The 23,788-nt window shown below is 38.2% G+C and overlaps 1 protein-coding gene across 1 annotated transcript in view; it reads right to left on the reverse strand.

The window, feature by feature from the left end:
* Positions 1 to 3,052: 3,052 nt before the first annotated feature.
* The window catches only part of RFX6 (regulatory factor X, 6), a 44,665-nt gene continuing 23,929 nt past the window's right edge, over positions 3,053 to 23,788 (reverse strand). Inside the window, exons 7-19 of the mRNA XM_009325692.1 lie at positions 21,014 to 21,121; positions 18,539 to 18,616; positions 18,332 to 18,445; positions 16,056 to 16,105; positions 15,110 to 15,269; positions 13,478 to 13,622; positions 12,111 to 12,220; positions 9,962 to 10,079; positions 8,741 to 8,863; positions 7,081 to 7,290; positions 6,034 to 6,543; positions 4,819 to 5,037; positions 3,053 to 3,219 (exon numbers count right to left, since the gene is read on the reverse strand). Coding sequence (XP_009323967.1) covers positions 3,053 to 3,219; positions 4,819 to 5,037; positions 6,034 to 6,543; positions 7,081 to 7,290; positions 8,741 to 8,863; positions 9,962 to 10,079; positions 12,111 to 12,220; positions 13,478 to 13,622; positions 15,110 to 15,269; positions 16,056 to 16,105; positions 18,332 to 18,445; positions 18,539 to 18,616; positions 21,014 to 21,121 — 2,112 coding nt within the window. The remainder of the gene's footprint in view (positions 3,220 to 4,818; positions 5,038 to 6,033; positions 6,544 to 7,080; positions 7,291 to 8,740; positions 8,864 to 9,961; positions 10,080 to 12,110; positions 12,221 to 13,477; positions 13,623 to 15,109; positions 15,270 to 16,055; positions 16,106 to 18,331; positions 18,446 to 18,538; positions 18,617 to 21,013; positions 21,122 to 23,788) is intronic.

The raw sequence follows: 23,788 nt of genomic DNA on the forward strand, positions 1-23,788 counted from the left end.
TTGCTAATTTTCAGTCTGGAGCAAAATTCCCATGGTCCTAATTGCCTTCAGAGTCAAAGAACTGCACTTCTCTTCCAGCACGAATTCTGTAAGTTTCCCTGTTTCTTGCTGGGCTTGGGACCATGGTACACAAGACATTCGGTTCTTCTTCAATATTGCTTCGTCTTGGTTGATACAATTTGTATTAGAATCAGTTTTACTTTAGAAGTGGCAGCAGATTTGACCTGTTCATCCACCTCTTTTTTGCCTTTTCTAGCACGAGTTTAAATTCACTGATACTGGCAAATAGATCAAAAGGATTTAATTTTTCATTTTTCCTTCTCAGTAAAAAAAAAAGCTTTTTTTTTTTCCTTTAGGCAATATTCCTTTGACACTACAATTTTTAATCACAGATTTTTTGGCATGTATATATTAAAGCCAACATATTAATGCATCCACAAAAATGCAACTGAACTGAGTAATACAAGACCACCAAGTGGCGACTCCGTTGATTCTTCATATTATTTACTGTAATGCTGCTACACAACCGAAGGTAAAAATCTTCCCACGGGGTATCCACAAAAGCTACAAATTATTTCATTTCTCACAGACAAAACTTACTGAATTCATCAAACCACACATTTGACTGAACTAATGGGTAATAAGATGGAAATTTCTCATTTGGTTTTGCTAGTTACAATTATTATGGTTTTGTCTTGCTCTGCAATGCTATGAGAGATTCCTCTTAACTGGCTGTTTGAATACTAGAATATTTTTTTAGTGCTCTTTGCTGTTGATAATGAACTGAAATTTACAACAGTGTGATACTTCATGCTACTCTGCATTTTGCAGCCATCACAAGAATCTGCACATTTAATGATATAATATTGTTTCTTATCTCAGATAAAGTGCAGATAAAGTAATTTACGCCAAAAAAAACCCCACAATGCAAAATGGTTCACATGAAAAAAAGAAAATGACTGGAAATGATGCATATAAATCACATGAGTCACTGTGTACCAACTATGCTTATTATGTAGGGCCTGATGGACTAAGACCCTGTCTGCTAGTGGCTGCCTCTTCCTCTAAATTCTAAATATTGCTCTCAAGTAAATTCAACAATCGAGATTTTTCCAGCTTAAAGTAATTATTTAGGCCATGCTATTTGTCAGCAGAGGGAGCCAAGCATTTCAGGATAGTGACATATCCCTTCTCTTTGTACTGCCCTTCCCCATCTTATCTCATTTGGAATGGGAGCCATCTCCCTCTCTTCACTGACTATAGAGCAAATCTGTGTGACCCGCTTAGATGGGGAACCTGACCTTTATAGCACTAATTTTAGGAGAAAACACATCCTGTTCTGAAAAATCATGAAGAAAGAACTCTTTTGCAGTACTTACTTCACTTGCTGTAAAGCCTTGCCCAATAAATATTTGTTTGAACAGCTTGTATTACCACTACATGTCATTGGGAATTTTTATTGAAACCAACACTTTCCTGCATCATTATAGCATTTTTGGTTGCAACGTAAGACTTCACCCTGAATTAGGAAGCAATTGAGCTGAAGTCTTGTACATCTCAGTTACTGAACTATGATGTCTCATTTCTGCATAAAGTATTTCATATCAGGAATTATTCATGAGCTAGCCCAGTCACTCCTCCTTAGTACTTTTCTGATGCAGTCAGACTTCTCATAGAATCATAGAATACTTTGGGTTGGAAGGGACCTCTAAAGGTCATCTAGTCCAACCTCCCATGATAGAAAACAGGAAAGGAAGTTATACAGGATTAGAAATAAAAACTTCATCATGGTATCATCCATTTTCTTCCACCAAAAATATCCTACTATCTAATTCCACAATATCCAGCATATATTCAATGGACTGAATGGGAATATGGACATCAAATAACCTCAGAAGACTGGATTTAAATCCAAATCTGAATCTGATGTTGGGACAATCTCATTATAAAGTAACACCTGTTATTTCATGAATGTGTAGCAAGAAGCTTGTTTTGCAAGTCTGTTCTCTTCTCTGTCCTCTTTAATACCATTAGTGAATATTCTTCACCTGGCTTCTCCAGAAACATACAGAAATGCATGTTTGTATACAGAATACCATGGCACTTGTAAAATGTTTTTTTATTAAAATAGCTGATCTGGAGAGTTGCAATATTTTTTAGTCATCTTTACTAATACACAGTTGCCCTAAACCCATGAAAGTTGATGGACATCTTTTTGTGGATTTCCACCAGTAGAGGTTTTGGGCTCATACCACAAGTAACTTTGAAATCCCATGACATTTTGTGGCATAGTTTCATTTGTTTCAGTTATCCAGCTACAGTAGCAGGCTACTGCAATTAGTAGGCTTATGATATTTGCATGTTCTGTTGGTTTTATTTTAAGAGACAGTAGTTTATTTTAAAAGAAAAAAAAATCCCCACAATACGTTTTATTTATTTCCTGAGGACTTTCACTTACACAAGTAGGCACTAAACATTTGAAATTGACTTTCCAGAGCACAACAATAAAAAACTTAAGAATTTGGCTTAGTTTCATTTAAAACAGTAAAAATTGACCTTGTAAACATTTCCATAGGAGGTAGGATGCATACATTTGACAATCTGTCAAATAAGAGAAAGTAAACAGTTACTCTGTGATCCCAATAAATAATGAGCAACACAGGCATTAAATAAACATTTTTATACAAAAAAATATAAGTGAAAGACTAAAATAGCATTTTTAATAAATTAGGAATAGATGTAATCATTTCTTTACAACTTAGTCTTGCTTGCAAGAATCACTGGTTCTTTCTGCTCACCCTGAATTTCTGACTGAAAAGCTGTAATGGTGAGAACAATCCTGAGTGATTCACAAGCAGGACCCAATCTGAATATAGCTATTTTTTTGTGTGGAGGGCTGCTAATATATCTAAAATGGCTCCTTTAACACCTATATGTAATACTTTTCTATTCCACCAACTTGAAGGGGATTGTCATTGTAGCCTTATGTCTGGATTTGGGAACTAAACTTAAGGCACTTCCAGACGCCACTTCCACTGGCGTCTCTCCCAGTTCAGGTTCCTCCAGCAGCTGCTCCCATGAAGACAGTGTTGATTGGTGGCAAAGATGACACCATATCTCTGCTTGGTGGGCCATGGGACTCCAGATTTTCCTGAGAAGGGAACTGACCAGATGTTCCATACATACACTGGGAAGAAGATGTGGTTTGCATGTTTGAAGCTGTGGGGAAAAAAAGGTTACCATCATTGCAAGTATTCTAGCTATTGAATTTAATAAAAAACACAATCCAATTTCATCTGATGGAAACCCTTATCTACCAGCCACACCATCTGAAGGATGGAAATGTCAACACTTCTATACTTCACTCAATTTACCTATACTTCTATAACTTTTCTTCAGTGGCTCCTCACGCCATCAGGGAACAGGTCAAAACCCACGTATAAGAGACTTGTTGGAGAACAAGTCTTATGAGGAGCGGCTGAGCGAACTGGGGTTGTTTAGCCTGGACAAAAAGAGGCTCAGGGGAGACCTCATCGCTCTCTACAACTGCCTGAAAGGAGGTTGTAGTGAGGTGGGTGTCGGTCTCTTCTCCCAAGTGACTAGCGATAGGACGAGAGGAAATGGCCTCAAGTTGCACCAGGGGAGGTTTAGATTGGATGTGAGGAAAAATGTCTTTACTGAAAGAGTGGTTAAACATTGGCACAGGCTTCCCAGGGAGGTGGTTGAGTCCCCACCCCTGGAAGTATTTAAAAGACGTGTAGATGCAGCACTTAGGGACATGGTTTAGTGGACATGGTGTTGGGTTGACGGTTGGACTCGATGATCTTAGAGGTCTTTTCCAACCTTAATGATTCTATGATTCTAAGTGAACTCTGCTAAAAATCCAGTTACGAGCCTGAAGTTTATGGCTTGCATATGAGCCATCTTCTATGAAATTGGTGCAAAGCTATTTATGTGTGCTATGCTCACCTTTCCATATCTTGCACCATTCAGGTCCATATTCACTGGTGGTACCACTGCCACCACCTGGCACATATCAACACAGAATACAGAAGATACTTGATGGGCACAGTCCCTGTGTGGTGGTGCTGGGTTTTTTTCCGCCTCTTTAGCATCCTTTAAAGAACTGAGCACTGAATACTTGCAGAGCCTTAACGAAGCAAGTAATGTCTGAGCTTCTGTGCAAGGTTAACAGGTAAGTAGTAGGAAGAGGTAATCTTGTGGAGAAACGAATGGTGCCCTAGTTTTTATCTTCCATGCAACCCTTTTTGGAGTCTGAGACCAAACTCAGCTGCAATTTGTTTAATGCATATACCAAAACAAACTCTTTGGGGTTGGGTAATTTCACCTAAAATTCACTGTCAGTAGGAGCTTTGCCCAATACACAGAGTTGTTGAAGCATAGGACAGGAAGGGACTATACCACAGGAAGTATACATCTAGACATCCCTGACCCAGGGCTCATTTGATCTCTTTGACAGTGAGGATCCTTAAGAGCTCTTAGAAGAGCCCAGTCCATTATTAGCTCACTTAATAGTTAGAAATTGTTTCCTAATACAGATTTTTCTGCAAGTCAGGCCAGTCATTCCACTCCTCGTGGACAATGAATCATAGTCCTCCTTATAGGAGCGAAGACTTATTAAACCCACTGTCCTGCAATTTTAAGGAAAATACATCTTATGATACATCCTAGGTACTGAGCTATTTTATCTCTATATTGCATCTCATATACTATACATGTGAGCTACAGTTTAATACTCAGCACTTGCTAGAATGCAAAAAAGTTCATAGCTCTTCCTCAGTCGTTGGCTATACTTACGCATAGGAGTCCGACAGACAATTGAAGGTGAGGACTCTGTGTAGTATGAGCCTGTTTGTTTTCTTCCGCTATCATCCAAGATATTCAGTGGATCATGTATATCACTGTACGATGGCAATGATCGAATGCTGCTTACACTGCTAATTACAGAAACATGTTGATCCACCATTGTTCCAAGTCTGTCAGGTTCTGGATAATTTATATTGTTTCCATAATATCCTATTAACAGGAGATTGGAAAAAAGCAGAGTGAAACTACTGTTGAAGAGAAAGGGTAGAGTAGGAGCCTGTGATAACCTGGGACAAAAGGTAATTGTTACTGGCTGAGTCCCTTGAGAATAAGATTATTTATGTACACGTACAGCCTAGTAACATCAGTAATATATGCACTGACTGACCCAAAAGAGGGGTGGTAAGAAGGGAGCAAAAAGATCCTAAGGGTTCAGTCATGCCTTCAGTACCGAATTGCCCTTCCATTCTAAATTCAGTATCAAACAGTAGCCTGCAACCAGTGGCCATGACAGACACCATGGGGACTCCTATTCACAGTTCAGTGCTGCCTTCTGAAGCTTACAATCAAGGAAGGTATACCTGAAAAGAAAATCTGCGTGGTAATACATACTGACTGCATATAAAAATCCATATAAAAGCAACATTTCCACTGTGTCTTTCCTCCAGAAGAGGGAGGTGTTTTTGCTGACTGTATCTCTGAAGCAGATTGTGGCAATAACTTTACATTTGAAGTATGAGAAATATTAGGGCCAAAGTCTCAAACTAATGCTAATGCACATTTTTATACTTCGTTTCACCATCCTGACCCTGTGACTAGAATGCTCCATTATGTTGATCCCAGAGGTAAGCTATCTTATGCCTGCTCTATTTCATAATAGATGTTTTGGGGGCTTTTCAAGAGATTGCTAAATCACAAGTCATCCTGGTTTTGCTGCCTTCGTGCAAGACATGACAATGATGCTAAAGGAAGATTAGCATAGGTGCAGCAGATGCATTTGAGGTCAACTGAGGATTCACCAGAGGAAAATAAATCCTGAAGTAGCTTGTTAAGCTGCTTTACAATCTCTGTGTGTTATCAGAGAAGTGGAAAACAGGAAGGTATAAGTAAGGGCTGAAAAACATCCATAGAAAAAAGCAGATAAAAAGTGTTTTACTCCAGCAAGGAAAGAGAAACAGAAGGAAAAAAGAAAATACATATTAATACCGTTGGAAGCATTAGCGGCATATGCTGCTCCTGGGCATGTAGACACTGAGTTGCTCAAGAAATTGAAACTCCCAGTATTCAGAAACTGCATATTGTGTGTGTCCTGAGACATGGATGAGGGACCATAGCTGGAAGGAGATCTGGCATTGTATGGAGACACAGCACAACTGTTGCTGAAGTAGTCTCTGGAGAACTGCTGTTCACTCAAGGCATTGAATCGGCTGTGCTCTGCTCTATGGTGGTAGACTCCTGAAGTGGAATGGGCCTGAGTTCTGAACATAGCCTGGTAATTGGAATTGTTTCCATAGTAATTCTGATTAGTTTGTGACAAAGTCTGATAAAGGGGTTCTGAGTAGGAAGAGCACTGTGAATGTGTGGATAACACTGGACCTACACTTGGAGGTCTCACAGTCATTGGCCCCTGGTTGATAACACTTCCTCGGCTGACCATGGCTGGTGAAATGGGTGGAGTCATCAGGTGACCAGTGCTTTGAGACAGCTCCATCTGACCTGGAATAAATAAGCATTAGCCGTGATTAGTGTTCATACTGCAGTACTGCTGAATAGAGCAGATCTGTTAAGACACTAACCCTCTAGTGAAGCGTACGTTACCATTTGAAACCTTTACAAAGGATATGCATTGGCCCCCACCTGTACAACGCATGTTCTTTAATCCATGGCTTCAGGCTATAAAGCTTCCCACTTTCATTCTCCACCTTGGAGGTTGCCACATTCAGTGAGAAATTCCAGCAGTCACAAGCCTCATGTGCTCCAGGTGTTACTGTTCATTCTTGCCTCACAAGAAACTCACCAAGCCAAGAGGTATAGGACAGTTTTACCATTGTTCCAAGAGGATCTATTACTGGCAGCGCCCTGCAATTGCTGCCTTCTGTAAATCAGCTCAGAGGGTGAGCTCATGAAACGTTATTTACTAGAGGTCTTTATAAATGCATATGGTCATTGGTCCTCCTACAGCAACATGTTACTGTGGACTGAAAGATTAACAAGCAAATAAGAGAAGGAGAAGCTAGAAGAATTGATACATACCTGTCAGCTGCATATTCTCACTGTCTCCTGTGGCGAAGGGGTTCAGACCAGAAGGTACGCTGCTGGGCTGGCTAGCTGACAAGGACACGTAGGTTTGCTCTGCCAGACACTCATTTTTGACTGAAGTGTCACTGGGCAGAGGAGCAGCTTTGTTACGATTTGCTAGGAAGCAAGAGCTTGGTGATGCGGTAAAGGTGGCTTTGCTTGCATCTGGAAGAGTAAGTGAAAACTCTTGGTGGCTGTTATGTATGCTCATTGCACATAAATTCACCACTAGTCATTGCACATAAATTCACCACTAGTATATAGACGGCACATGAGCTGCCTGATTTGTTTGTATCTTTGGTTGCTTATTTTAAAACCCAGTGAAGCCCCCATATTTTGCATGTAGTCGATGAATACAAATATTGCTCTAGTCCTCATCTTCCCAGTGGAACTGTTAGTATCATATTCCCTGACCACAGATCTACGTCACAGAGTATCAGCTCCTCACTGAAGCCATCATAGTGAAGGTATGAATCAGATTTACTCCCTTGAAGTAAATGTCAGCAATGAGGTTAAGTAAATTGCACTGACTGAATCAGGCTCATGAGACTTCATCCTAAAGAATTAACAATGGGAATTTTAGAATGCTTGAACTCTATTTGCATACTGATATCTAGAGAAAAGCATTTGTTATACTCAGTAGTTCTTCAGTTTTCTGCAGACTATTGATAAAGTCAGTGGAAGTTTTGCTATTCTTCAGTGGAAACCATGACTTTACCTTATGGTTTTCAAGTACTTCACCTAAGTATCCAAGGACAAGGCAACTGCTACATAGGACAATTTTTTTTCCTTAAGGCTGAATTAAAAGAAAAAGCGCAGCATCTACTGTCAGACAAATTCTATGCTAGTTTCTTGCAGCAAAGTGCAGATTTAGAGTAACAACAACCAAAAAGTTAAAGATTGATTGCTGGTGCTAATATTAATAAAAAATAATTCAGCAGAACCCAGTCGAGTTTCACTGGATTTTTAGGGACTAACTTGGACCAGAATTTGATGTAAATCAATCTTCATTCATTTTATAGCAAATGACCTGGAGCATATGACTTCAAACTGTCTAAACTTTAAGAAGTCTGGTAGATGGAAAATGTTAAGGATACTGTTTTAAATTCATTTTGTTTCTCTTCCACATAGTAATATTTCAGCCAGATGCTAAATAGGGCTCCAAACTCGTGTTCCAACCTTGCAGGGATATTTGCATTTTGGTAACATTTAAAACATTCCTAGTTCAAGGTATAATTACATATTTAAGCTTTGGCACAAAAACTGGATTAGGAATTCCTGCCTTTTCTGATACTTATACATCTTTCCACACTTCAGCTTGTGGCCCTTCAGATGTACCTACAAGTGTTCATTGCATCCAAGATCGTTTCAGTGATCCAGTGTATTCACCATTCCCACAAAATGTTATTAAGTGAACTATGGTAGGAAGGTGGGAATGAATTGCTGAGTGAATGGTCACCAGCTTTTCAGGTGAATTTGACAATGTTGCATATAACTACACCTTCAGGAGAAGATAGTAAGCCTGCTTCTGTGTACAGTTAAGCAAATATGTCAGCAAATACTCCTGTATTCTAAAAATACAGGAGTACATTCAAAAGAACCAAGCTCTAGTTACCTAAATTCTTCATGTATTTGTCCAGTAGATTCTGGAGTTCTTGTTCTTTGTCATTGTTGAACTGTGTCTCCATGGCGAGCAGGATGTACTCATCTAGCAGCATGCGGATCAAATGAAAAGAACCTTTTGGAGGAGAAAGAGAGAGAGTAGCTGAGTTATCTTTGTGACCATCTCTCACCACTCTACAAGAAGCGAGTGAAACAAACAAATAATTGTGGACTTTAAATGACCTGGCAAGACCAACAAGGAATAGTGCCTAACTTCTAGCTCTAATCTCTCTTTGCACTGGCCCACCTAGCTCAATTGTTTACTGTCCTGTAGGCTATTTGACCACTAATTACATCAAAGAAAAATACTGATGAAAGTGAGACATGCTTTATACTTGAAGAGGGCACACAGTGGAGCTAGATAAGGCCGAAGTCTGCTAGAATGCCTCTGCTCTATTTCTGTTTGCCTTGTGCTAAATAACCAGACAATAACTGGTGAAGTCTTTGACCTTATTTCAAGGATATATCACATTAAAAATGTGTGTCTCCTTACAGCCATTTCAAATACCCTCTGAATTTTAGATAACAATGTACCTACAACTGAACTTAGGAAATTATGTACTAGATTTAAAGTGAGTTTCACTTGCTCTACCATCTTCTATTTTATAAAAGGTTCTTTCTGAGAGTCCCCAAAAATGTAAACATTTCTAAAGATGGACATGTGAACCTTAACTTTTAAAAGCCACAAACACTGTTGAATTGACTGTCTACTGTTCCCAGAATTAAATGAGTGGTGATCTGCCAAATTGCTTTTGCTTTTATGAAAACAGACCATACACAAGAACTTCTATACAGCAGTAATTTTTTACCAAACTGATCCACATGTAAAACTAATAATTTAAATCTTCTGTCTCCTATACTGAGATATGCAGTTACACTTCCATTGCCATATCAAAACAAACAGAGCTTCTAGCTCTTAAATGGCAAAGCAGTATCAAACAGCAATTGAAAAGAAAAATACCTTTGAAAAATGAGCATGTGACACAGGTCACCAGCAAAATATTGCTAGCATTTACTGTGAAATGTTAGTTTGAAAAACACGTTACACAGCATTTGTGGCTTTGATCAAAGAATCTTTAGACTAGGACAGGTTCCTCTGCTGAGGAAATGGTGGAAAGCTGGTAGTACTAGCACATATGTACAAAATATGAATCTTTTTACAAAGCGCAGGTACCAAAACTTGATGCGTTGTTTAGGGTTAGGTTATGCATCACTCGAGCACCGAAAAAACTCCATTTGAGAAGGAAGTCTTGAGCTCTCTTCTTTAATGACTTCCCATTTTGCTTGCTTGCCTGAAAGAGAATAGTAAAATACTGTTAAGTATGCTAACTTGCTTTCTGCACATAGGAGAAAAGAAAGGAGAACTGAATATGCTTGAGAGTTCAAGGAGTCCTTGACTCAGGCTGATGTGGCAGGGTGGATCAAGCTGCCTGATTCAAACTGTCTTCATAATGTGTGTCCTAAAGTGATAAAGAAGAGCAGTGTTCACTCTTTTCAGTGCAACCAGAGTAGAGCTCTGACAATGTTAGATAAAGCAAACTGCTTACTGCTTGGGCTCTGCTGTGCCCTGAAGGTATATAAATTAGCTCATATTCTAGTATTAAAGGTGCCAAATTATTCTGTAAATATACAGGTGTACAAGGCAGAAAGGAAAAAACCCACCCTCTGGCACTATGTTATTCCACATAAACAGGGAACAGAAATTAATCTTTGTACTTTAATGTAATCTGTATAATACCGGCCAGACTTTCTCTTACAAAACGGTATGTTTACTATCGTAACATTGACGCTTTTAATGCTGCTCATTTCATACTGTCACTTTGCTCTGGCAGTGATTTGTTTGTGTGGTAACGTATGCTCTGTTGCTTTCTCAAACAGCAAGCAGAAAGAAGCTGTTGTGTGAGTTTGACAGTAACCACACTTTAGCCTGAACAGAAGGCAGACAGCAATGGAAGGATTACATGTTCTGTAAATTATTAGCTTCTGCTTAGCTGACCTAGCTGCGTATCAGGACTTGTAGTATTTCTTACCCCTAACTACAGGAAAACAATGCTAGGAACCATACCTGTTAACTTTAATAATACAGTATCACATAGTAGATGCTGAATGGGAGAGTGCTTCACCTTTTCTGCCCGCCTTATCAGGAATTGTCTTCTGAAATTGTGGGATCAATTTTAGACCATAATCATTCAGTTCTAAAATAAATTGTGATTGCTCAGCTTCAGTGGGAGTTGTGTGTCTAGGTAAGTGTGTATGAGGACTTGCTTTGGCTCTGCTGCCCTGAATCATCCAAAGCTCCTCACTGTGCTGCTCACATATGACAGCAAATATTAGGAAACTAAGAGTGCTTTAAAAAGAAAGAAATTATCACTGTCCTCATTGAAATTTGGGAAAACAGGTGAAGAAAGGAAAAATGACATGCCCACAGTTATTCTGTAAGAGGCAGTCAGCCTTCTGCAAGCCAAAGCTAACTGCACTGTCTCCTACTCTTGCATCCATTCATATCAAGATGCTCCCCAAAATGATGGTTAAGATATTGCATTTCCAGATAGAACATGACCTGATGAGAAGACCAGTGTTTAGCTACTAGCAAGCAATGTGTAACATTTTATTCTGCTAGTTTACATTCATTAGAGTCACAAACTGGGTAAATATCTCTTACTTGTGCTATAACTCAGAACTCAATTATTTTGTTCGGAACTATAGCGTAATCATTTCTGTATAACTACATGCATATAAAATACTTATGATTATAAAGCATCTTGTAAATCAGGGAGAAAAAAAAATCCCATCAAATCCATCAATTATCGAGTTAAGCACCTTGTAAAGCTACAAAACTGTATCTTCCACCCTGGTCTGTAGAAATCCTTCTACAGGTTAGCTACTTCTGAATCCATCTGCTACATTAACTTATACCACATACAGTACCATCCGAATACCATGAAAGAAAGACTTGCTTCTCTAAGGAACAACTTTTGTTCACCTTACTCACTGGGCAATACTCCCGTGATTCTGCATGCACAGATAACGTACATTCTTTCATGTACAGTTTATGACAGCGCTGACTGTAATGTTTTAGTTAAGATGCTTCTTAGTTTGTCACACACATAAGACTGTTCAACAGCACTCAACATGATTAATTAGAACTAATGGCACTGGAACTTTTCACACCAAATGAAGAACTCCCCTGTTACAATAAGGAGATGGGAGCAGAGATGAGAATCCCATGTGGGAAACCAATGGGACTGCCTAAGTAAGTGACTGTGTAAGGAGTAAGGGGGGTAGGATTTGGTCTTGAGTCAGGCAGAACATTTGAAAGGTACCTTGATAACCCTTTGCTCAACCACAGTATCCAACCATTCAATAAATGATTCCACAGTGGCATTCTTCTTTAGAAGGTCCTTCAGTTCTTGGAACACTGTAATAGAGTCATCTACCATGTAAAAAGGAGAACATATCATTGCACGCTATTCTGAACATGAGAAAAAGCCACTCACCAGCCATATGACAGTATTGTAGCATGGAAAGGAAAAGCAAAGAATTAGAGCAGTGAAGAAATGAGCAATTCCCCAGCAAAGCAAGCAGACACACATCCATCACACATATATATTTTAATTACTTAAGCATTACAATGATACAAGTTGTAAGACAAGATTTAGAAGAAAATGAAAGCAAAAAAAATTCTGGTATTTTCCATTCATTTCAAGATTCAGCCTTGAAAACCTTTCTATTACTAAGTTTAGTAGTAAAGCTTTATCTGTAATGTGGCAGACTTGTATACTGTCTTAGATTTCCCTTATATTTTCAAGTTTCTCACAATATAATGTAAAGCTAACTTCCCCAATTCCCATTTTTGAAAAAGCGCCTGAATGACCAGTTATTTCTCTTCTCCTTTTCTTTTTTTAACCAGTGTGAAAGAAGACAAAGAACAAAATAGAAAACAATTACACAAAAAGTAGGAAATGGGCAACTCAAATGAAAATGTGAATAGGACTGTCAACCATTAAAAAGAACAAACTTTAATGATCAATGTAACAGTATTTAGAAGACAACACATTGCTATTGCTCTCCTTTCAGCTCTCCAAAGTCTGATCAACATGATTCCTATGACAAAAGTTATCTCTTTAATAGAGAAAATGACTATAACTTTTTTTAACAACAAGTATGTATATAAAAATTAACGGCCTCAGAATCTGTGTGAAAACAGCTGTTACACTTTATAGAAAATTATGTATTTTTTTAAAGATCAACTTTCAGCAAAAAAAAAAAAAATCTATTCATACCAAAAAAAAAAGTAAACTAGCTCAAATATCCATTAAATTAAGCCATAATGATATGGAATTTTTGAGACACCTTTCAAGAATTGATCTGTGCTAATATCTCCATATGATTAGGACAAAACTTCAAAAAAGATTTTATTACACTTAGCAACTGACATGTAAATTATTTTTTCAGCAGCCATTTAAAGTCATCTAGCTGGGATGACTTCCCAGCACAAGCTTCTGTTCTTGCAGGACATGCTAGGGCAACCAATTGGTTTTCTTAAGCTACTGAAGTTAACAATGAGCTAGATTAAAGAATGCAGTGCCTACATGTGCCTTTTCTCTGTCCATCTCCAAGTAGACTAGTGTGGCATGGAACGAAAGAGTGAATTACTTTTAATGATACAAATATACCACCATGGACTTACATTCACTGTAGACCTCCCCATCAGAGTCTGTGCTCCCTGAGACTGCAAGGAGTGCCTGAGAGCCAATACTATTCAAATCCACTTTTTCAATATCCGACACCATGGAATTCACCACATGCTGATCAAAAAGGGCTGGCCGAGCAATCTGTAAGAGAAGGCAAGGTAAAATGCTGAGACCCTGTTGTGGTTTAACCCCAGCCAGCAACTAAGCACCACACAGCCACTCACTCACTCCCCACCCCCGGTGGGATGGGGGAGAGAATCAGAAGTGTAAAAGTAAGAAAACTCCTAGCTTGAGATAAAAAGTTTAATACTTTTTAAAAAAGAAATAATAATAATAAAAATTATTATTTTTATTCTTGTTGTTGTTGTTCTTGCTGTTGTTGTTGTAAGGAAAAGGGGAAAAAATAACAGAGAGAAAAATACAACCCAAGAAAGACAAGTGATGCAAATGAAAACAATGTTGTTGTTGTTGTTGTTGTTGTCCCAGCCAGTCCCTGAGCAGCAGCCCCCCGCCAACCTCCCTCCTAGTTTTATTGCTGAGCATGACGTCATATGGTATGGAATACCCCTTTGGTCAGTTGGGGTCAGCTGTCCCAGCTGTGTCCCCTCCCAACTTTTTGTGCACCTCCAACCTACTCACTGGTGGGGTGGGGTGAGAAGCAGAAAAGGCCTTGACTCTGTGTAGGCACTGCTCAGCAATAACTAAAATATCAGTGTATTATCAACACTGTTTCCAGCACAAATCCAAAACATAGCCCCATACTAGCTACTATGAAGAAAATTAACTCTATCCCAGCCAAAACCAGCACAGACCCACATTTGGGGATCACCTGAATCACTCCTCAGAGAAGAATCATATTCTGTTTAATTTTCTTATCATGGCTGGGTTTTTCGCAGATCAGATGAGACAATGTTTCCCTTCCATTAGGCTTCTAATGCTCTTCTAATGTGCCTTCCTATCAGATCATCTTCACGATGTCACCCATGTGCTACTTCTGTCTTAATATTTATGAAAGAGAAAACTAAGTCAAGATGAATATATGGTGCACCTACAGTTATTCATGAGGACTACCACCTCAAAGCCCAAGCTGTTAGCACTTTAGTTCCCTGAAAGGCATTGTATCCTTTTGTATAATCTACCAAACCATCACATGGAGATGCCTACTAATTGCAGATACCCGTATCCTGCCAGCACAGCCTTGGAGCCCTCAGCTACCTGTCACTCACAGATTCCCCTTTCAGTCAAAACTCAAAAAGAAATAAGCTCACTAAAGGACACCATGGACAAGACAGAGAACCTTTGCTAGGCAAGAAGGATCATCTGATATATTCCAGTTTGGAACTAAACCAATTACCCATATATTCCACTTCATCATTTGATTGCCAAAAGTTCCCATGATAGTAGTTCATTATAACCATGGTCTTTTCTCTCTTTTCTACTACAAAAGTTTGAAGTTTTGGTCAGATCTATTTATGGCCGCTTCCTTCTTGCATGGTTAAAACTACAAGATGCAAGTCTTCTATGGCTGAAGTTGAACCTTGAAAAAATAATGCATTATATCTCATAGGCAGCAAGGTGCACTGAATGTAAATGACAATTGTTTGGATGTATAGCCTTATTCTGTTTACCTGTGCTAGGTGTAGGAATGACGTCTGTCGTTTCAGTGAGGAAACAAATCTTCGTGCAATAGGCAGTTTCTTATCTGTCAAGTTTTCTGGTAGATTTTCCAAAGAGGAAACAACCCACTGTTCCCAGTTTTTTGCAAAATTTCTTATATCTGCCAGTAAACTATAGGAAAAAAATGTGTTTTAGAGAAAAATCAATAAAGATTGTCTTGCATTAATTTAAATAATTGGGTTTCAATCTATGATTAACAGACTCCTGGACATATCTGTAAATTACTCCTCAGGTGTCACCAAAAGGAAACAGGAAATGACCAATCATCAAGAGGCTAAAATTGACTACGTATTGATCTGTACATCCTCTGAGAAAAACTGTAAGCCATCTGTCGACTGAACTAGGTTGAAAAACACTAGGTTTAAAAATATACCATAAGAAATCCAAGAACCATTAGAGATATCTGAAGCTAAAGGCCTTAGTCAGACATAAAACCCCAAACAAGATGCCCTTCAAGGGAAAGGAAAGATGAGAATATTCAAAGGTAACTTATAATAATCCTCTTGTTAATGTCTTGTTGAGAAAATGCTTAGATATTATGGTGATGCATAGGATACAAACCTCAAAAGTATTCTGAAAAAAAGGTAACTATTATTTTTCCTTAAACAACACGAGTACATTTGTTTCTTTTTTGTCCTTCTAGGGCTTCAGTGTAGAAGAAACCTATTTCAAAATATCCAGCAAGCCAGTAAAATGGGACATTAAAATACTGTGTAATATTTTAAGGCTGTTCTATAGCTGTCCTCAGAGCTGACAGTATTTTGCCATACATACTCTACTGTTCTAAAAATGAGCATAAATATTGTGACAAAATTTCTCTAGGATATAGAATTTCTGCTATTTACCTGGAATATGCCTAACAAACAGAATGTAGCATTATTATTGTGAAATACCTACCTTTCTGGCATTTCTTGCATTGTTGCAGGGATGAGTACATCTGTAAGGACCTTCAAAAAAGTAACAGAAAATGGTATCAAGCTTCCACTGGCCATTTATTCATTCATGTCTGTCTTGTCTACTTAGCTTGCAAAGTGACAAGGACAGAAAATTTATACAGAATAAAGCCATTCGACCTATTGTCCTGATATTTATATACCCAGGTTGCCCAGAGAGGTGGTGGCTGCCCCATCCCTGGAAACATTCAAGGTCAGGTTGGACGGGGCTCTGAGCAACCTGATCTAGCTGAAGATGTCCCTGCCCACGGCAGGGGGGTTGGACTAGGTGACCTTTAGAGGTCCCTTCCAACCCAAACTATTCTATGATTCTATAATTAGATTTCTCCCATCACTATTAGATAGGAACATGTGAGATATTTATATACCTAGATAGCTCCCATTCTTAATGTATGCCAGCATGCCAGTAAAACAAGAAAGTGCTATCACTCATGTCTTACAGTAGGGAAATCAGTAGAAGTGAGATGCATAAACATTTTGTCTTTTCTAGCATCACTGTGAGTCTCAGTAAAGCAGATACTCAAGCATCTCCCAAGTCCTCAAGTGCTATTAGCCACGTGACTCTTCTTTCTGCCATACTGCGTGTGGCACTGAAGGTGTTCAGAGTTCAGGAGAAATCCCCTATAGCTAAGTGTGATGTGGAACTGTTTTGGTAAAAAACTGTGCCATCTGGCATGCCTTCTGGGGAATGTTATTGCAGAGAGCAAAGTTGTTAGCCTATATCCCAAAAATCTGTTTCCACTGCTAATGTAAATGGTTTGATAATAACACAATAAAATGCCTCCTTCTTTCTGGCAGCTGTGCTGTCAAGCATATCTAACATGATTATAAGTGAGAAATAGTGAGAGACAAAGAAGCAGCATGATAGTAAATTCATAAACTTTTGAGAAATTCTGTCTTATTCAATTTATAATTTAGTGCTCCTGTAGTATTTCTTCTTCTGTCACATTAAATATTTATTACCAATAAAGTTAATATTGGATCTATTGGGACAGTATGTTTTGAGCAGGAAAAAACTCATAAACTCAGAGTACAATATAACCTCTGCAAGAAAATGAGGCTTAATGGCTCATCTCCAGGGTAGTAATTATGATCTCTGATGCTAATCACCTTTACTTCACTCTGCTAACTAAAACATCTCTTCTTACTTTACAGCTTGATATGCTTCTAAGAAATATGTATTTTCATCTTTTCTGGATTTTTCCCCCATATTTTTGTACAGTAAAGAATGACAAATAGATTACAATAAGGCACTCGGTGCTAAACAGCCCCAAGTCTCTTGCTTTGACTGCCTGGTGTTTATTGTTATGCCAATAGTTATTTCTTCCCATTCATATGTGGTTGTAAATGTGTTAGAGAGAGGATGACAATCCTTTTCTATTTATATGGCATGTCCAATCAGAGGAACTTAAAGTACTTTGCAGCTACTAATTAATGATCCGATCTGATTTTCCAAATTAAAAACTCAGGAAACTTTGGTGGCATTACTTTCTTTATTTTTTCCCCAGTGCTCCATTGCTTAATCCTGACCTTGCAATACTCCTTACTTTCACTTAATTTCAACTGTTCATGTGATCATGCTGTGAACTAGATCAAAGAACTCGTATGGCGCAAAAACTCTGCAAAACAAATGTTCCTTAGATTTTTTTTTTTTAAACCCAAACCAGTTCAGCGTGCAGCAATTTTGCTGGTACATCTAGCAGCATAGGAACAGAAATGAAGTGTAGCAGGCAGGAGAGGCAGGAACACCTTAACCCAGTATTGTTCCAGCTCTGTAACATGAAACCATGGCCTGACATAACCTGTGAGTAGCAGATTCGCATGTGGAATCACCTCGCTGATCTGCCACAGACTCTCTTTGCAATAATCTTTTAAGCAAAAACAAGGCTTCAGTTTTCATCCAGGCTTAACTTAGTCAGCCTTGTCAGTGAAGCACACATGCATTTCTTTTAGCTACATTCAAACAAGTAGGTCAGGATTTCACCGTTAGTGCGCTGCCTGTAGTGACACATCAAGTGTGCAGTAGAGCTAAGACTGGCGTTCAGCTCTTATATGTGCCAGTTTTACATTCTTGATTTCAGTGGAATCCTTGCTCATTTACACAGGTAGGAGGCAAAAAGCAGTCATGGCATCCTGTTATTCTAACTTCAACGCTGTTTTTACACAAGCAAAAGCTGTAACGTGGTTGAGATTATCCGCGTAGCTAGATGCTTAACTTACCTTATACAGTATTGAGTCACAAACACAGAAGATGTCAACAATGATGGGATTTTCAAGCAGGGGAAGAAGATGGTCAGGCATTCCTTTCCAAAAATGTAATAAGAAATGCTGAATCTAAAGGAGTAGGAACCAGATTCATGGACATAAATAATGCTTTCTAGGCTCCCTGTGCATATATACCAAGAATGTGTGTTCAAACAACCTTACCTCTTCAAAGTTCCCATTAATTGCATTGTCAAGGACACACTGACAGTGTGTTTTGTACATCATGATAAGAGTATCTACCTATTTTGGAAGAAAGAAAGATTAAACAGAGTTTCTTAGCTCTCTCCTTTACTGCTATAGTGATCTAGGCTTCTGCTTTCTGTAGCTAGTAGTTAAATATAGAATATAAACTGCATTACAATGCATATTTACAAATAGGCAGTCTGTACAATCCAGAAGTGATGAGGAGGTCACTCATCTCTAGTTTTTATCGACATCTGTAAGTCTCAATGCTGTTGTCAGAAATGTAGCGTCTGAATCTGTATACACTGTGAAAACGTGCATATCAAAGTCAGGCAATAGCTAGATTAGTCAGTCAGATGGTAAAGTAAATTCACCTTTCTGAAGCTAAGATTAATCCTAAAGAGTAGTGCAAGTTAATCATTAGGCTACTATAGGCGTCTATGAGTGTTCTGAAACATCATCTAGTTGGACAAATGAGAAAATAGCTGCCAGTCATTTGGTCAAAGTTTAATCACTGCCTTACAAGAACTGAACTTTAAAAAGCAAAACTTCCTTTCATCTCACCAGGCTAATTTATCTGAGTGGCGTGTTCCCTTATTTTAATAACTGTGCAGAGGTATTACAATACTTTGTAAAAAATGGTAGTAAATTTTTTAATTTGTAGCAAATTATAAAACAAGAATTTTGTAAAGTATCTTAAGGAAAGAAAAATGCTAGCAAAACCATTCTTATGGTCCAGAATCACAGAAAGTTTGTTACAGCTTGTGAACTTCTCCAGCAAACCAATATCAAGTTTCGAATGAACCTAGTACCACCTTATTTCAATAGGTTTAGCATACAGTTTTCTTTCAAAACTGACCTTGCTGACTTTCAGAGTTGCTTCTGTAACTACATATCTTTGAAAAACAATGGCAAAGGGAGAGATTCAAGAACACTTTAAAGAATTTTTTTGGAAGGGGTTGATGGAAGTTTAAAGTTTGGGTAAGTTCTTCAGAAACATAAAATGCAGAAATTATCAATCTATTTTAGTGCAGACTGCTACATTTATGGACTCTCCAGAGACATCAGTTGCATGCAATTTCTTAGGAGTTTAATGCAGGAGTCAAACTTCACGTACGGGCTCTCTTCAACAGAGCACCTAAATATCTTAGGTTCAATAACCCTTTGTCAGATAAGGTGAAGAAGGGGAAAGACAGTAAGGAAAGAAAACAGGAAATAAGAGAACAAAGAATGAGGAAAGAGCAGCAAGGAAAGAGAGAGAGGGAGACACACAGAAATTCATGTCTCTTCCCACAGCCTCCTCATAACTCCATGAGTCTGTCCCCAGACAGAGTCCCCTGCAAAGCCCTGCTGGGCTTTCCCATCATCTGGTCCCAACATCAGAGCAATTACATGCTGCTGACCCAAAAATGAAGAGAAAATGAGTTGCGTCTTTTTCTTCATTGTTGGTGTGGTAAAACTCAGTTTTGCTTACACTGCTGTGTTGGGTCTGCAAGGAACCCCAAATGCTCTTTGGATTTAATTGTTATGAGAATGCTGTATATATGAGCGGTGCCAATTCACTGATGGAGACTATAGCAGCAGGTGATGCACGCTGTTGAGTACACCAGTTCTTGGGCTTTCTTTAGGAACTGTAAGATTTCCAGCTAAGATCTCTGTACTACAGACGGCTTCTTTTGATTAGCTCCTCACAACAGGAATCCTAGGCTTCACTACTTTCACGGAACAAACTTAAGAGGAAGGGCTCATAAAAAAAAAAAACCTTTAAAGCAACATATCTCAAGACAGCCACCATCATGAGCTGTACTGGAGCCTAAACTGGAGAGTTCACAATGTGTACCAAAAGGTTTCTAGCCAGTTCAGGGATGTAGCAGCCTGTAATGTGACCAGAAACAACAGAGACATAACATACAGGCAAGGAGTCAAAGACATAAAACATATGCCAGCAATGCTTCTAACTGAACAGTTATCCTTAGGATAAGCAATACTGAGTATTGATTTGAGGAATATGTTTTTACTAATTTAAAAAAAAAATATGCTGAGATTTTCACAGTCTCTTTTCAAACAATTAATGAATGAGAGTAAAGTTCATCTAATTATTTGTGGTGAATTATTTGTTCTGATCTAATCAGAGCAAAATTTACCTTAAATCCAAAGGCATTTGGAATGAACACGACTCTCAGTTATTTGTTTGTTTTGCTCTCCCCGTCTTACATACCATCAGTTTGTAAAATACTAGGTCAGTTAATAGGTAAATAATTCAACCACCTTTCCAGTGGAAAGCCAGTTAATCGGTGTTAGTAAAGGTTTGCCCCCTCTATAAATCAGTCACCTCTGTTTGATTATGGACATTTCTGGCTCTTTCATGTCAATACCTCAAAGGCTAAGATATGAAGAAACATTCTGTGGCAATTTTTGATCTGCAAGTTGGAAGAGAAGTAGCTCACATTTTACCTTGTCTTTAGAAATGCACCCTTGAAGCAAAAGGTGTTGAGCACTTGGAAACTCTGGGAGGAGTGTTCCAGTTTTGGAACTCAGAGAATATTTACGAGTGAAACCGCCCTGAAATGGAAGGGAAAAAACAGGAACATTGAAATAGCTAATATAGATTCAACTGAAACCAACAATTCATGCTAAACTTGCATATTATCTCATGAGTCTCTCAACGTTCCAGAATACTTACATTTAGATAATCCTTCCAAAATACTGATGCTTATCCAGATCTGGATTCCAGCCCAGGAAGGTAATTAAATATGTGCCTAGATCTAAACTCCACCAAATACAGTTTTCAGAGTGATGCAGCCTTTGAGCCACATTACTTCATGGAATTCTACAAGCTTTGGATTTAATCTATGTTTAAAAACTGAAGTAGAATACTACTCTCTTCTACAGTACAGACTGTGATATCCTCAGGGAGACGCTAAGTTTTATTTAATGTATATCTCTCTAGTGCAAAGATCTAGGGTACTGGAGATATTATTTTTCTTCCCTGCTCTCTTCCTGCTCTGATAGCACGGCAATAGCGATTTCTGCTGTTTTACTATGGTAACCACTATTTTAGTTTATCATAAAGTTTGATAACATTTTATGGTGTTATGGATGTGATGGTATGTAGGGTCTATGGACACTTCTGAACTAAGTATTTATTATATAGCGCTCTCTGATTGTGACAGACTTGACATGAAGCCCCAGTTTCATATCTCAATAAGAATGATATTCCCAGCCGTTTACTGTTCTCCAGTTACTTTGTTGAGACACGGTCAATGCTGACCTGGAGACAAAATAAACTCCTTCTGAATTATGCTAAATTCTGCTGATCTGAGAGTTTCTTTTAGTTCTCAGAGTTCACCTCTTAAGCCTCTTTAGCTTGTGACATCTGAAATATCGTAGACACATCTTGTACTAGTTACAGACCGAGAAAAGATCTTGAATAATTATTAGATGATAGCCTTTGGAGCAATGGGATTGAAGGATGAAACAACAAGCATCCTTGTATGTGTGGATACTGACCGTGAAGCAATATATGGTAAATCTACCCTTGTTTAGACTCCTAACCTAATACTCTCACAAAATCTGATTTAGTCTACTTCTCAGTAAAGCTAAGCAGTAACATTCTGTAGTGATATAGTGTTACTATGCTTATATTTATAATGCACACCACGTTACGCTTATTAAGCTCTCAAATGATATAATTAAGATGAAACCCTCATCCTCAAGAGAAGCAATAAAATTTGTATTATGACTCTGTCCTTACTGACTGCATTGTACTTATTCTCATAGGATTGCGTTCAAAGCTAGAGAAGACTATTTGGCTGAAACCCTTTGTCCCATTTTAGCCCACCCAGTCCTTACGTCAAGGCAGTGTACGGAGCCGTGAGCAGGCTTTCTGCATATTCCTGCGGTAAATCCACTACTTCCATGCAGACTCCCTGTGTACTAATGGATGGTATTTATGACCATGCACGAGGCATTTGATTGGTACTTGAAGTGGCCTTTTCCTAGGCTTTTCCTAGGCTTTCCCTTTTCCTTTCCCTTTGCACACAGTCAGATTTCACTGAAGTGGGAATAGTAGGTATATAGTGTAACATAAAAGTGTGCAAAAGGGAGTATTTTCCTATAGATGTTGACTCATGAATTGGAGGCCAGTTTCAAGTGAAATTCTCTCAAATACTGATTCAGAAAACTATAGCTGTAACTGACCTATTCACCATATATATATCCCTATTTTTATAGGGTGAGATGTCTGCCAAAACAGACAGCAAGGAAAGAAAGCATACATTATATAAACACACTTTGCCTGTGCTATCTACTATTCAAATACATATAAAGCTCTAAGTCAAAGAAATTGTAGAAATTTAGAAACATTAGTAGAAATTTAGAAACATTAGTACTTCTTCATGTCAATATTTTGCAGTTTTATAATTGCCTATCAGTATCAGGAGGTTTGTTTTTTTTAATAACAGGAGTAATCTCAATTATTCTATTATGCAATTACCCATGAAATATATTAAAAGCTCTGATTAAAAGGGATTAGTTCATTTAAAAGAAGGCAGTGATGGTGGTGGGAGGTTTAAGAGAAGATAATCTGCAATGTTTTTTACCTTGCTAATGGACTTATATGACTGTGCCTCAGTTCTAGGCTTACTATTTTAACCCACTGCCACTTGCCCTTTCAATTTAATGCCATCTGTTTCTAATGGCCATTTAACATTAAGATAATGACAGTAATATTATCTGCCTAATTAACCATGCAGACTCTAATGGTGCACTAACTGGTTTAGATAAAAGAATTTGCTGATATCTCCCCCTACAGAGAGAATACTAGAAAATGTGATAAAACATACCAGAAGTAAACAGTGTCCCTGGCACTCAATAAGTGTTCATTCAAATGCCATTTACTCAGTATATTTAGACAATCAGTGCTTTAACATCTTTTCAATGTCTTTATGTTCCTACTGAGAATTACACCTTATGCAATCATTGTAAATCTTTCTGGAATACCTAATTGCGTGTATTTTCAAGCAAATGAATAAGGATATATCACCTGTTCACTTTAATGGAAAGTATGATGCCAAATTTTCAGTACGCTGAGATGGTTAAAATTCAGTTTTGACCATGAAAGCAGCTTTTTTCTTTTAAAACCTGCCTGAATAATTGCAGACAACACAGAGCTAGCCAATCAAAAACTCATACTGATGTGCCCTTTCTCACTTATTTCCACTGACTTCT

This window comes from Pygoscelis adeliae, unplaced genomic scaffold, assembly GCF_000699105.1.
Source record: "Pygoscelis adeliae isolate BGI_AS28 unplaced genomic scaffold, ASM69910v1 Scaffold54, whole genome shotgun sequence".
Taxonomy (NCBI): domain Eukaryota; kingdom Metazoa; phylum Chordata; class Aves; order Sphenisciformes; family Spheniscidae; genus Pygoscelis; species Pygoscelis adeliae.